Source organism: Podarcis liolepis (assembly GCF_965112155.1).
Source record: "Podarcis liolepis genome assembly, chromosome: 6".
In the NCBI taxonomy this organism is placed as follows: Eukaryota; Metazoa; Chordata; class Lepidosauria; order Squamata; family Lacertidae; genus Podarcis; species Podarcis liolepis.
Window position 1 is genome coordinate 79,990,311 of NC_139559.1, and position 15,730 is coordinate 80,006,040.

At 38.0% G+C, this 15,730-nt stretch overlaps 1 protein-coding gene across 2 annotated transcripts in view; it reads left to right on the forward strand.

Moving 5' to 3' along the window:
• EEIG2 (EEIG family member 2) overlaps positions 1 to 15,669 on the forward strand; it is a 32,305-nt gene extending 16,636 nt beyond the window's left edge. Inside the window, exons 3-11 of one of the 2 annotated variants that reach the window (XM_083511212.1) lie at positions 53 to 82; positions 369 to 485; positions 1,261 to 1,307; positions 6,408 to 6,514; positions 9,113 to 9,208; positions 10,961 to 11,147; positions 11,254 to 11,381; positions 11,763 to 11,832; positions 13,135 to 15,669. In XM_083511212.1, the coding sequence (XP_083367338.1) occupies positions 53 to 82; positions 369 to 485; positions 1,261 to 1,307; positions 6,408 to 6,514; positions 9,113 to 9,208; positions 10,961 to 11,147; positions 11,254 to 11,381; positions 11,763 to 11,832; positions 13,135 to 13,177 (825 nt within the window). In that variant the 3' untranslated portion in view covers positions 13,178 to 15,669. The remainder of the gene's footprint in view (positions 1 to 52; positions 83 to 368; positions 486 to 1,260; positions 1,308 to 6,407; positions 6,515 to 9,112; positions 9,209 to 10,960; positions 11,148 to 11,253; positions 11,382 to 11,762; positions 11,833 to 13,134) is intronic. The other variant, XM_083511213.1, reaches the window with a different exon arrangement.
• Positions 15,670 to 15,730: the final 61 nt, after the last annotated feature.

Consider the following 15,730-nt stretch of genomic DNA (forward strand, 5'->3'; position numbering starts at 1 on the left):
TTTCATCAGAAAATAGTGATTACTAAACCATAACCATTGGTTATTCTTGCAGGAATTAAAAGGTGGGAAGGCCTATGCAAAGGTAACGACACAACCATATCAATACAATACTTCCTCCTCTTTTACTTACACATATGTAATTTTAATTTAAAGAACTGCAGATTTATAGTTCCTGTCCTTAAGGATACTGGATGTTGCAAATACTGTTTAAAAGGAATAGTTGTGTAGCACTAAGAAAACTGTGTCCTGCTTTTCCTTTTGTCATTTTATGAGAAACTTCTTTCTTAAAGTACAAATGCTTTGATGCCTAAAGTGTTTGTTTCCCTTGATGGTTCTGTAATTGCTGACTTTTCATCTTTTGTCAATAGCTGGGTTTTGCAGACCTCAACTTGGCAGAGTTTGCTGGATCAGGAAATACCACTCGTCGCTGTTTACTGGAAGGTTATGATACCAAAAACACAAGGCAGGATAATTCAATTCTCAAAGTAATTGTGTGTGTTTTTTCTCTGTTTTTCATTGTTTTTAGAATAGTATTTTTCCTTAATGTTAAATGGGAAAGCAAAGGATAGCATTCAGTTACCAAAGCTGTAACTTTTATTAAAACATTGACACGATAGCTGGTAAGAAATCAAGCAATTAGGTTGTCATAATACAGTACTCCAGTAGAAGTTTGGAAATTGATGTTCAAGTACAATGCAGTTCGAATCCAGTGGCGGAAAATAATTAAATGTGTTTTATGTAAATGCAGCCATGCAAATAAGATAAACTAACCTAATTAGAGAATTAATTTTCAAGGTAGCTTTTTAGCTTGCCCAATATTAGGGAGAATTTGCTAGTTTTGCTACCAGTCATGGCTTGTAATATAGTCATCAAGGAAAAGGTAAAAACACTTTCCACTTCCTTACTGCTGAACCTTGCCAAATAAATTTGTTATGGAAGTGTAATATTCGGTTGTTGCAATTATTTTCCTTCTGAAATGGCTAGTTGTAATATAAATTATAGGATTGCTTTTATGGACAGCATGTTTGCCCATTCTGTGTCTTTTAAAAAGCTGTCTTCTGTCAGACTAACTATAATTATTAACTTCCATGAATATTTTTAGTTGGCAGATAGCTTTACTGATAATTGTGCCATTCATCTTCACAGTAACCATGTGAGTTAAGCCACTCACATATAAGATGTATGACACGGATTTTCCCATTTCATGCTTTTGGGTATTTGAATCTGATTTTATTTTTGTTTGTTTTTCCTAACTTACAGGTCTTGATCAGCATGCAGCTAATGTCTGGAGACCCATGCTTCAAAACGTAAGTTTACATATGACACAGCAGGTGAAATTGTAGGTATTGTTAATAATTAGCTTTTAGAATGCTTGAATAAATTGTGCAAATCATACAAATCATACTCTGAAAAAGTTGTTAACCAAGTTGTAAAGGTTATTGGGTATCAGCAGTCCTTGGTGCCTACTTCAATAATCTTTGATATAGCTCATCACTTTGCATGCAGTTGCGCTGTTCACCCATTTGCAGGGCAGGGGAGATAGTCTATTTGGGCAATAATAGATAATGCTATGTGGTTTTTTATAAATCAAGAAGTCTTGTATTAATCCATGTATGTAAGGGGCAAAAGGAATGTACAGGTGCAGAGTAAATTACCAATGCAAAAAAGTGGATTGGAAATACAATATTTGATCAGTGTACACCGTGTATTGTGTACAGTAAGCCCACTGCTTGCATGCATTTAACTTGTGCACATTCAGCTTTACGCACATGGGGGGGGGGGATAAAAATAAACAGGGGAAGGTGTCTGGGGGGAAAGCCTTTGACAATCGCATCCACCATTGCACCCAATATGTTTTGACTATACATGATTTTGGCTTTAGACCAATCCCTGGAACGTAAACCCTGCATAAATTGTGGGCTTACTGTACACACTTTGTGAGGGAGGGGGGTTTGGTTATACCCTTTCTAGTTGCTAGCCTATCTTCATGGAAGAACACATTAGGCTATGGAGAGTTAAATGGAATCAGGATTGGTTTAGCACATCTATAGAATTTGAACAAAAATGTTGGAACTTGCACAGGTCTTTCACATTCAGGATTCTGAATCACAGCAGTTGTCTCAAAACTCCAGTCCCTGTCCCCATCCCTGGGACAAAAAAAAAAGCAGTTTTAATAGTGTACAAATTCTTGAGTACAAATTAGGTGAATTCTAATCTCTGGAAAGTGTAAATGGTGTTAAATACTTCTTAAAATAAAGTGAGACTCTTAAAGTGAGCCTCAGCAAAACAAATGCATGCCTAGAAATAAGGATATAAAACAAAGTGCATGGGATTAATGATGCTGTAATTTTTACTGTGTTGGTCTTCAGCTTCAGGAGTGTTAAAGGGCCCTGTGTCTGCGCATGCCTATTCCAGCAGACTATTTACGTGTACTGCACCAAAAGGAAAAATGTGGTTAGGATGGATTTCTAGACTAATGAGGTATTTTGCGATGAGTCATGCAGCTTGGTGAGTGGTCTAATTGTAGCAATGCAGCTGGGAAGCTTTTATTTCCATCAGCCATGCTGCAAAAGTTAAATGTAGGCAGTGGGTGTGTTGTTGTTTTTTTTAAAAAAAGGGTGTTGTAGTACAGCATAAATTCTTAATCATAAGTGAGGCTCTTTTTTAAAAAAATGCTTCTCTTGTGAGTTGGTGTTTCTGGGCAAGATCAATTTAAATGAGAATGTATTGGTGCTAGAGTATTATAAACAGATGTCACTTTTGCCTCAAGCAGAAGAAGTGCTCAGAAGACAATTTTTTGCAGTCTTAAATTCTAGTAGTCCCCCAGAAAGCTATGAAGAACAATGAAAAGCTCAGAGCTTGTTGAGAGTTCTGTAAAATCAATTTTGTGAAAATGTTATATGAAAATAATACAAGTTGTTGAGTTGTTGTAATAGTAAGATCAGGTGTAAGCTTGTTTCCCACAAGACATGGGGCAACCCTTGGCTTGATGGCCACATTTGCAAACATGTATTTGCAATGGTCCTGCTTTTTTAGGCAAATACTTTTAAAATACCTTAGACGTCCATTGAAATAAACAGGTAACTTAGTACTTTGGCTAGCATTGCTTATTGCCTATAATGTATGAAGAAGCTCTTTAAGCTAATTTAAACTGATTTTTGTTAGCTGCATTGAGTTTTTGTCCACAATACAAAACTTTCAAATAAATGGGTTTTTTTCTACAAAAATAGTGGAATACAGTGGTACCTCAGGTTAAGTACTTAATTTGTTCTGGAGGTCCGTTCTTAACCTGAAACTGTTCTTAACCTAAAGCACCACTTTAGCTAATGGAGTCTCCTCCTGCTGCTGCTGCGCTGCCAGAGCACGATTTCCGTTCTCATCCTGAAGCAAAGTTCTTAACCCGAGGTACTATTTCTGGGTTAACGGAGTCTGTAACCTGAAGCGTATGTAACCCGAGGTACCACTGTAAAAGCAAGTTGAAGAATTATATTAATGTCATTATTGAGCGCATACCCGATCTTAAACAGTTGGGCTGTTACTTATACCCTCTATGCTATGTGATGCTATAGTGGTGAACTAATTTGTAAGCTCTCACTTTAAGAGCTTCTGTGTCACTGCATCATTCCTGTGTTAAGCGTATGATTCAGTTAACTACTTAATTTTAAACCACTACTTCGCATTTAGAATGCAAATAATCCCATTAAAAATTGAAATCTTAGTTTAGTTCAGCTTGAAAGGCATCTTGTATGTAACTGTTTGCTGAAGCTTTCTAGATCACACACTCCTTTATTTAATTTGGGTCAGATTTATTAGCCTGTCTACAACTATCACTGGTACTGAATGTTATCTGTGTTACCTTATGACAGAGATTCCTTTGAGGCCACTAAAAGCTATCCTATTATTTTAAAATAGAATTAACATTTTGATTTTGCACTGGAACACAATGTGCTGAGGTGAGCACTTATTTTCCAATAGCATCTTCATTCCATCATGATTGATGAACTGTATAATAACTGAGTACACAATAGTTCCTTGATAAAGAGTTGCTGGAACTCATATCACTAAAATCTTGAGTTTAATGGTTAACTTTATGTTAGCAAAGGGCTAGTTTCCAGGCCAGTCTCTTTAGTTCTTCTGCAAACATTACTATAAAGTTTCTGCTGGGTGACATTCTTTTACTACTGCTCTGGCCAGCAAATGTGCTCGCCCCCCAAAAGCCGGGATCACCAGCCTTTTTGTGCCAGGGGACACATTTCGAATTTTGAGAATGTGTCTTGGGTACCTGTCCCAAAAGGGATGCTCTGGGGATATGGCATAAGACAAAACGGATGCCACATCTAAAAGAGCAGATAACGAAACAGAACCACAATTGGGGAGGGGGACACCTACATCAGTCACTGCTACATTTGCTCATTACACCTCTCTTCTGTTCAGAAAGGACAAGAGAGTGGTTATGCAATCATGACACCCAATAAAAAACTGTGGGCATGTTTAAGAGCACATGTCGAGTGTAGGAGAAGCTGAGTCAGTGCAACCAGGAACTGATCAGGAACAGCAAACGATTCCTTGTGCATTGTGATTTTTTTGAGAGGACTTTTAATACTGAGACCATTGGCACCATAGAAAGTATGGTGGGCACACTGAAAGGCGTCTAATTGGAAATCAGCAAGGGCTGGAGGACACTGCTTAGCCCCCTGATTCACTCGCAGACATGGTGACATTAATGGAAACACAGGGTTGTTGTTGGGGCTCAAACCTACTGTGCTACCCCCTTTTGCACTAGGTGCCAGATCCTTTGGCCTTTTCCTCCCTCACAATTTTTAATTTGCATATAGGGATGCTAGACATTCTACAAAGGAAGACTCTAGCCATACATCTTCATTTACTCAGTGACTTAAATTTGCATCTATATATAAAAATTAGCACATGCCAATTTGTGTTATTGGGTCCGTGCCTGGCAGTGACCCAGAGGAAAGGCCTCTTTAATCTCATCTCTGTGGATGAACAATAGCATAGGCTTTGGCAGAGCTCTTCTTCAACAGTTTACTAGTATATGGGAATCTATGGAGGGACTTCTTTCGGGCCTATTAGGGGACTTAACAGTTCGTTGCCTGCATCTGAATTTGCTGAAATTGTGGTGCATAATAGTATGTAGAGATGGTGACGCTGGGATCCAAGGCTTTGCCCAGGGACAGCTAGGAGGACCTTGGGGCTGGATTTGCCCCTTGGAACTGAGCAAGAGATGAGAACCAGACACATTGCTCCCCACATTGATACCCACAAATTGCCTGATGCTAGCTTACTATTTTAAAAAATCTTTTATAGAAGGCGTTTCATATTTTCAAGACTGCTGGGCAATTTTGCTCAGTTCTTAAAAATTAAAAGAACTGTTTTCCAAGTACGCCATACATTTTAGACCATCCAGATGGCGGTTCTTTCGGATGTTAATTTACCCAGAAAAGCATTTTGTAGAATGATTAAAATTGGTTTCTCTGTTTTATGAGGGTGCCTGAGAGTATACATCAAGCACTGCAGCTGCACAACCCTATTTTAATAGCACATATGGTCTTGCAGAGCCCCACTGAAACAAATGAGAGACACATCAGCAGTGTTTAGAACAGTATAGTGGTTTATCAAGAGTCTGATAAACCTATTTTTGCTGCATGCATGCAAGTACCGTATGTGGCTGGGGTGGGGGTTGTTAGGTTTCTGGCATGCCACAATAGATGAGTAGTGGGCTGCATGTGACTTGGTGGGTTTATCCTTTGTGTAGTCTGGGAATACATTTATTTTACTTGATGGGTCACACCTTGTGCAGTCCTGGAATAATGCCATATATTTATTTGAAAGGCTTACTGTTTTCTTTAAATCTGCCTTACACACTGTTCAGGACATTGCTGTTTTATTTTGTTTGCAACCATTCTGTTACCTTGCATGGCTATGTTTGGTGTTACAGAGTGAGGCATAGCATGCACAAAACACTCACTACTTTAGATTTTTATGATAGTAGAAAACAATAGGAAGTGCTAGGTTGACATATAACATAAGGAGAAGGCAAATATAAATCTTCTATTTATTGAAATTAGTATTGAACTCAATACAAGCCATGAAACAGCTGTAAAAACATCACTTATAAGACGCTGAACTACTAACTGCTATAGCCACTGTTCTGCAAATCCTGCTTTTTTCCAAGATGCTAAATAAAAAGGTTTTTTAGAGAGATGAAATCTACAAATTAAGTTATTTGGGTCTTCTTGGCACTGAAAAAGATAATATTGTATAATTCTGGGAGGAAATGTTATGAATTTGTTGGATTTTGTTTGCAGTATATGTGAAATGCATATTTGTTTCCCCTAGGCACAGGGGATAGGACCAGTTTTAATGTCAGTCTGTTTGTTTCATTTCAGGCCCCCATCCACAGCAATGTCTATAGCAATTGCTGGAGAACCAGAATCCCTAAATGAAGACAGAAAAGGAGCAGAGAATACAAAATCATCACATCTAACTATATCAGGTAGGGAGCAATGCTATGGTAGAAGCCTGGGGAAAATAAAAAAATAATAATTTCATTTAGATAACTGGCAATGCCACTTAACGCAGGCATCTCTTGGTATTAGAATATAAGTTGAAAACTGCACTTTGGCATAATTGTTTTCATACGGAGTCTATCTACAAAAAACCTGCTCAGGTATAGCTAAGAGGTGTACCTCAGGGATACTATGCACATTTAGGAAAAGCATTGCATCATTTCTGAGAGCTCCTAGAGTGGTACATGATTGAATTCTCCACAATTTGAAAACCTTATCTACAGAGAGCTAACTTGTTTGGGGTTTGATTCCTCCTCCCTGCAGCACCAGTTGTGCAGATTGTTCTTAATATGAGGCAGTATTCAAACATGCAGTACCCCACTGCACTCTTGACTGTTTGAACACTTACAATCCCAGCTTGATTACCAAGATCACCTGTAGGAACTTTGCTGGTTGTTCCTAGAGTTGAAGTTTATCTGATGTCCACAAGACAGAGCCTTCAGTGTCAGTATCATTGGCCCAATCCTATGAAGTACTTTTCAAACAGAGATTTAATATGTGCCTTCTGTAACAAATTTAAATATTTGCTGAATTTTTTATGCTGCTAGGCTTATGAAGACAATTAAGAAAAAAAATCTTTCTGCAATAGGTAGCCAGCAAACTGTGGCTTTTAGTTTCTATGTGGTTTTATTGTATAGATAATTGCTGTAAACCACTTTGATTTTTAAAAATGAAATTACAGTATACAAGTGTGTTGTTTTTTTACCAGGGGTTGTGCTGTGCTCCTACTCACTCCACTCACCAACACACCTACACACACAGCCCGCATGATTCATGTTGAAGACAACACATAGTAGCAGAAGTGAAATATTTTATTGTGGGAAGGTACAATGGAATGTTGCCTCACACATGAGGCTGCTATGGAATGGAAGGGGGGAAAGTTTAAAACAGCCTATTTTTCCCTTGCACTGCCTCTTCCTTCTCATTGTACTCAAACAACTGTAGAGGTTTGAGTAAAGCAGGGACGGAGAAGCACTGGGGAGTTTGTTTTTTAAACTAGTGTAAAACAAGGAGAAATAAGAGAGATGGGTACAACACAGAAACTAACATAGAAAGCTAACACAACAGAACCTTTCCCTACTCACTTCTTGCTGTACTCAAACCTTGTTTTAAGCAGCCGCTCCCCAACCCAGTGTCAGCACCTGCTCACTCTACTCAAATCTATGTCATTGTTTAAAATTGCCACTATTTCATTGCAGTATTTTTCCATCCCTGCTTTATTCAAACCTCTGCTGTTGTTTGAAGCTGCCACTCTCTCCCTGTCAGTGCCCCTACCTTCTCTCTCGCATGCCATGGCCACTGGTGTTGTGCTGTCTGTCTTCTCTTTTGCTCCCATACACCAACCTGACTTCTTACAAGTCTGAATTTGTGACTTACTTATTTATTGCATTTACCGTATGTCCCAGGTAGAATACACTGTTCTCTCCTTCCTTATTTAATCCCCACAATAACTCTTTGAGGCAGGTTAGGCTGAGAGACAGTGTCTGGCCCAAAGTCACCCAGTGAGTTTTATGGCATTGTGGATTTGAAGCCTGGTCTGTCAGGTCCCATTCCAGCACTCTAACCACTACACCACACTGGCTCTCATTGTGATGTGGCGCAACAAATCCTCCAATTGGGGTTGCACAAGGACCACCTTACAGTTTTTCTGTATATAGGAAAGAAGAAGTAGAATTGTACAATCTCAGGAGAAACAGTATTATATGCTTTTTCTGCATATGTAGATCAGTTCTTCATTATTAGAAATTACTGATCTCAAGTTTGGTGTTGGCTTTTTAAAAAAAAAATACAGGGCCATATAAATGACCCACACATGCCCAAAAATCCATTAGATCAGGGTGTCTTACTCTCTGGCCATTCTGAAATATGGCAGCATCTGATGCAAAGTTCAAATCTTGGCCGTAAGAAGAGGTTCTTCCCTGATCTTAGTTCTGTGGTGCTTAGTGCTAAGGTTGGAGAGAACAGATTTCCCACCTGACTTCATATGACTTTAGGGTGACTGCCAAGTTAGAATGCTTTGCCCAAAATGACCTGGATGGGGTTCAAATTCAGAGATTTGGCAAGCCTCATTAAGACCAGGAGTGGAGGCTTCCCACTGCTGCATTAGATAATGTTATGGGTGCAAAATATAGCCTTCCTAGCCATTTGTGTTGTGCTGATAAAAAGGGATGTGGCTAATCTCTCTTCACCCAATCAAGGAACCAGCAGAAATTACCCCTTTATCGTTATATAGCCCATGTCTCCTACATAAAAACTCTCTAATCTTTCTCCATTTCAGCTCTTGACCATTTTAGAAAATTATATCAGGAAAACAAAGTAGTCAAAACTACACAAATAATTTGAAAACCTGGTGCAATAATTTCATCTGCATGTTACTTCCTTGATATAATGTAATGGCTAAAACTACTGAGAATTACCCGCTGAAGAAAGTATATGCTTTAAGCAAGTCTATCACTACTCAATGTGGACGATTAATCTGAGGAAGTAATTTGGCAGCAGTGTTGCTTGATCTTCATTTTTTGCAGATCTCGCAACCAAGAGCATGTCTGTCCCAGATGAACTTGGAGCATGTGGGCATTCTAGAACCTCCAGCTATGCAAGCCAGCAGTCAAAAGTTTCAGGTAGGAGGTTTCTTGATGTGCACTATTAATTACTTAAGTAGATTTAGCCAAAAAAAAACACCCCATGAGATTAATTTCCTGCTTTTTTATAAGCTGTGATGGATTTACAGGCAATATAAGGAAAAATAGGAAAACAATTTTAACAGCAAAGGCTTTTATGTGGAAGCCATTTTAAAAGCACACCCTTGACATGAATTACAAAAATGGTCAAAGGGGTAGGCATTACTTTAAAAAATGCTACTCCTGTGTTTTTAACTGCGTTGTGAAATTAAACGGCTAACACTTTCTACTGAACCTCCATTATAGGAAAAGCTTTATTTCCAAGGGACATGGGAAGCTGTCTTATACTGACTGAGTCAAACCATTCGTCCACCTAGCTCAGTATTGTCTCTACTGACTGACTGACAGCTGTCCGCCAGGGTTTCAGACAAGGTACATTCCCAGATGACAGGAGTTGAACTTGGGAACTCCTGCATGCAAATCAGAAGCTCTAACACTGAGCTACGGCCCTTTCCTTAAAGGGGAATTCAAATACGTCAGGCTGCTGTTTAAAATACCAGGAGCAATGCCAATTAAAAGGAAATGTCAGTGACTAATTTGTAACTAGAGTGGCAAAGCCGAAGTGAAGCAAGACAAACTTGCATTTCTTTACTGCAATGCAAGCACTTAAAGCAAATTATTATGCTTGTTGAAGGTTAGCCACCACTGTTGAGTCATCAGGAAGCCCAAAAGATGTCCCCGGGGTATTGTGACTTTTGAGGAGCTACACATGATGCACAGAAAAGTCAGTCAGAGTGAATTGGGGAAGAGATTAGTCAGAGTAGTCAAAGAGACTGTTTTAAAAATGTTACGCTATGAACTGCCCTGAGACCTGTGGGTATAGGGTGGTATACAACAACAACAATAAATAAATAAATAAATAAATAACCAAATTGCCACTTTAATTATTTCTTTGAGCCGCTTCCCTGGAAGAAGTATATTCAGCAGAGAGTTAGCCATACAGGACAAGAAAGGAGCAAGTTTTCCCTCCATAATCTTAACCAATATATGTTCCAAGGGCTTTTGGCCTATCCTCAGTCCCCCAATAGTCTTTCCCCTGGATATCTGTAGAAAACAAGCTTTGGCTTGTTAACTAGCTATCCTAAGTGGTAATGAACCTACATTGCAATGCCAGTGTCTTGTTGCAAGGAATGACTTCCAGATTCACAGCAGAGCTCTGAGGAAGAATTTCCTTCTGTCCCCTTTGCCTTAGAATAGGTAAAAACTGCAATCTGATTGCCTCTCATTCTATTAAGTCCCTTTCTCCCCCTGTCCTAAACTTAGATTCAATTGTCTCATTTATATATTTAACCCAGTAATCTGGCCCAATCTGAACACTTGTGTACTTAACTGTGATAATCATACAGTCTTCCCCTGCCTCCATTTTTCTCCTTTCTTTGTTGTGCCTATTTCTAGATTAGAATTGCCATGGGAACACAGACCTGACTCCTTATTCTTTGTAAAATGTCATGTTCATAGATGGTCATGTGCATCTCATTGTTTAATTATTATTTTTAAGTTGATACTGTGTCTGCCTCTTTGATGTACTGTATTGGAAGTAAAATTATTTTCTGATTCTCTCACTAACCAAATGAATTCCAAATATTTGACACGAGTGTCATATTCAAGGTAGAAGTGGAAACCAAAATCCTGCAATTCAGTGAAGTATAAGCCTTGGCATCAAAATAGTAGTTCTGAATCATTCTCTTCTAGGGTATAGCACCTGCCACTCCAGATCATCCAGTTTCTCTGATCTCTGTCATAAGAGAAATACTTCTGTGGGAAGCACATCAACTGGTATAGGTAGTATTCTGGAGCCATGCGAAGAAGCTGAAACCAAAAGCACTGAGGATAATTTAGAAGTGCCTGTGAAAGACACAACCTCAGAAAAATTCATCAGGTACAAGACTTGCAAAATACTTTTTCCAGTTTGCTCAGGTACTTCTGCAGAAATATTTTAGAATTGCACTGTGATCTAAATGTTATATACAATAAATATTTCATAGGCATCCAGTGAAACAAGATTCTGTGGAATCACAGCTAAAAAGGGTTGATGCCACCAGAGTGGATGCAGACGATATTGTTGAAAAAATATTGCAGAGTCAAGACTTCAGTTTGGACTCAAGTGCAGAAGGTTTGTAAAGCACAGGGGGTGGGGTGGGGGAAAACCTGATTAAATTACTGGCTCCAAATTTCCTCATTCCTGAGTGGGCCTGTATTCCAAATGAGTTAGGTCCAAAGTGATCCTACCATGAGCAGAAGACAACTCTGCTCACAGAAGGGAGGGAGGATCTGCAACTTCTGCTGACTCCCTTTTCCACTTGCAGTCTCCCACATCATTCCCAAGGGTTTCTGAATCCTGGGACTGGGGTTTTCATGGGTGCAGAAAGTTGCACCGCAAAGGAAAGGGGCAGGAAAGGTCCATTCCACAAATGGAGTTCTACAAGCTTATTCTTAGATCCAAGTCAAGTGTGATAACATTGCATGTTATGAAATTTGACTTTTTCTTTTTCAGAGGAAGGGCTAAGACTTTTTGTAGGCCCTGGAGGGAGCACTGCTTTTGGAAGTCATCACTTACCTAATAGGTATGTATACTAATTCTACATATCTTCCCTACCTACTACACAATAAGTAACAAAGACCGCATCTAAGCAATTCTAAAATTTGGAAACACGTTCCAGAAATCATCTGGACATATCATTTTTGTTTTGTTTGTATGTAATTTGAAAATTGAACTGCTCTTTCATGACACCTGACTACCACAGGCTTGTAATACTCACTGACCACCAGTAGAATTTTGAAATGCAAATTGATCATTAATGTTAATATATTTATTAAACATTTTTAACACCGTGCTGAGATCTGAAAAGCAACACAATCCATGTCCACAAGCTTACTGTCTAATGCACAAGATATAAAAGGGGGAAAGGGAGGGAACAGGAAAATTAGGAGTGAGGCTGATGATTGAGATGAATTCCTCATTTGATGTGAAAAGCAATGATAACATTCCATGACAACAGAATTATTTGTCCTGCTTGCCATTGTCATCAAGGCTTTCGGCAGACTTCTTCAATTACTTGAATGCATGGATTTATTTTAAAGGTACTGAGTGTCTATGACTTGCAGTGTCTTCAGTGCACCTTTCGCTAGAAAAAAGGGCCTGCTGCTGTTTAAACAGTGTTCTAAAGAGGAAATTATATTTTTTTCCTAAACTGGATTGAATTGTTGATGATGGTTTATTAATATATCTTTAATATTTAGTGGTTGTAATCTGATTTCAGTGTTACATATGGTGTCTGTGATTATCAATAGCTTACATGTGCATCAAAGCCTTGGCACAGACCACAGCATAGAGTTATTGGTTGGGAATCATGGAAAAACTGGGTTGGATTCAGAATGTTGGTTGAATTTCAGTCCCTTGAAATCAGTGTTGAAGTTTAGTCATGACCTAATGTGTTCCACAGAGTTCAGTGGAGTTTAAGTGCAACTAACTGAAGAATCCAACACCCAGTGTTCAAGCATGTGTAATTAAACCATTGATTCTATTTTGTGGGTATTTGTTTCAAATTAGGTAACATACTGGGCATAGAACTAGCTGTTACAAGAGATACCCAAGTCTTCTCGGTCAAAAACAAATCAAGCTTTCTCTCAAATTATAATATCTAAAAAAACAAAAAATGTGTGATGTGGTAACATTGAGCCTTGACTTTTCTCTTCCCTTTCATTAGCTACCACTCACTTGGCCATGAACATCACACATTGCAGAGACACGTAGGCTGCTGTGTTTTGAAAGCAGCAATTAGCCTCTTGCAATAAATATCAAGTTTCCTCCTGTTCAAGAGTGTAAAGTTCTGTTCCAGTATTTTCTACTGCCTTTAATTTTTCAGGGTTGGATCTGGAGCATATGAGCAAGTGGTGATTAAACGCTAGAGGAACTGGACTACAGTGGCAGAATTCTAGGAACTCCAGAACTTGCTTATTTCCCAATACTATTGAAGATGGGTGCTTCCAAAACGCAAGTTTCCATTGACCCGAGTTGTCAGATTGGGTTGCTCATACTGAAAGTGCCCTCTTCTGTTATCTACCTGTGGTATAAGGGCAAATTCTTCTTCTTCAAGTACTTTGCCAGCCATTGTGAATGTGTTGGTAGATTTGTTACATTGTTCTATGTGTCAATCAAAGCACCTTTTTTGAAGATAGGACAAATGGTATCTGATTTGACTTTAATATGGTGAAATCAATTGTCGGTATGTAGAAATGCATTCAGTGATGTTCTCTAATTGCAACCTGGCTGCTGTTGCTTTTTAATCCCTTAAAAAGACAAGCACATCTATTTCAGTCCTTTTCTGGGAGTGAGAATCTTGCCTCTCGAGTATTGACTTAATTGTTCCTGTCAAACTAGAATTGCTACAAAATAGGAACAGCTGCTTCAAGGAAGTGAGCCAGTCAGCTGTGCTTTGAAAGAAATAGGATTAAATACTGCTACAAATGTGTGCAACTTTAAGGCTAAGTCACATGTGAGAACTAGTTTATTACTTAAAATGAGTGACTAGCTTTCACAAAATTAAATCTGTATCGTATTACATAGTCCTCACTGCTGACAAGATTTGAACCCTTAGTACAACTGTATAGTATTCAAAGATAATTCTTGCTGACATTTGGTGTGTACTGAAAAATAAAAGTACTACATCATAGGTGACCTCATTGAATAATAACCAGTAATGAAAAGTTTAGGGCATACAGTAGTATGTTGTTTAGCTCATACAATATTAAATCAAACCGTTTAACACTTAAAAGAGTGCCTTGTTCCTGAGGAAAAAGGAGTTCGGAACGATTTCTTATAAAGCTTTAAGAACAACCATTAAACAGCTAACATAACTGCTATTATGCTTAAGCTGTCAAGAAAAGCACTTTATATAATTTTCTTCACCCCATCTGAAACCAGAGTCTTGTATTTTAATTAGAATTGCTAACTCAGGCCCAGTGTAAATGAGGCATGGATATGAGCAAATAACTTACCTCTGTACTTGCTCCATTTAAAAGGTATCTGCCCTGTTCTACCTGATACACACATTGGTGTTTGCAACTGCCACACATGTGGTATTGTGCAGTGCAGTGCTGGTCATGCAGAATGTCTGCATAGCTTGTTTTAAGTCATCTCATTTTAGTCCATTTCATTCAGCTGTTGTTAAGACAGAACTCATTGATTTTGGTGGAATAGTTTCTGGTACATATAAATTTGAACAAATGAAACATGTAATGTGCCTATGCAACAGTTTTGACAAAGCATTTTCTGACAGCATAAACAACCCATTTTATTTTTGTAAAGAATTTTTTAGGGATTTGGAGTGAAGGCTGCCAACAATTCAGAAACATATTGACAGTTAGTTAGTAGTGGACTTCAAATGTCAAAAAAAGTTAGTCACTAGAATTAATCAGTATCTTCAAAACAACTTTGAGTAAGCTAATGAGAGTTACTTGACCTTTGTGGAACACTGATGTTCTTATGAATTCCCTGGAGTTGGTCAATGTTTGTTATCTTTCTCAAGAAACATAATGAAAGATTTAAGTTGTTAGCTAAATGAAGGAATTTTGTATCTTGGAGATATGTCGCAACTCATTCTTATTATTTAAATCATATGTGTGAATTGTTAAAATGAGAACCATTTCTTCTGTATTATGGTACCTGGAAGTAACTTGTCGCTGCTTCATAAAACATTTTATTTAGCTTGAATTGTTCTAATTGAGTTCAAGTAAATATTTAATTTTTTAAGCTGCTGTTAAAATAATGCAAAGAGAATACACAACAAAACTTACTTTGAAACATACAGTGATCTAGGTAAAATTGAGTTTGCTCTTAGTGTGTTTAAGTAGGTCACTAAACTAGTGTGCAAATTTGTTGAAAAAATGCTAGTTCTAAAAAGTGTTGGTCCTAAAAGATGAGTGTTTTGGAGAGAACAAATTGGCATAAGGGAAAAAGAACACAAGGGATAAAAAAACTAAGGTCACTAACTACAAGGGAACTATCATGTTCAACATTCAATAAACTTTATGTATTGCTTGTTTACTCAGATGTAATGTTGGTCACTCCTAGTGTAAATACCTGCATTCCCTGACTTAATACACCTTACACAAAGGCAATTTCTCTTGTACCCATCACACTGGTAATTTTTTTGAATTCCATATGATAGTTCCATTAAACAGCTATTATGCACTTTAGTCAAGTGAGCCATGTTAATGAAGTGATTCCATTTGTGTCCCCAAGACATGGGAAATGAACTTCATATTCATATATGGCATTCATTTTGTGTAAACTGTACAGTGATACCCAAAATTAACATTTTTAGTAAAGTCTGATTTTTTTACCATAAAATACTTGATGTAAAGTGGTCTTACAAACTCAATAAAAGTTTTGTCTTCAACCTGCATTTTATGTGCTGTTTTTCTGAACAGAGAATCAAAACAACAAAATGCAAAGGGTGT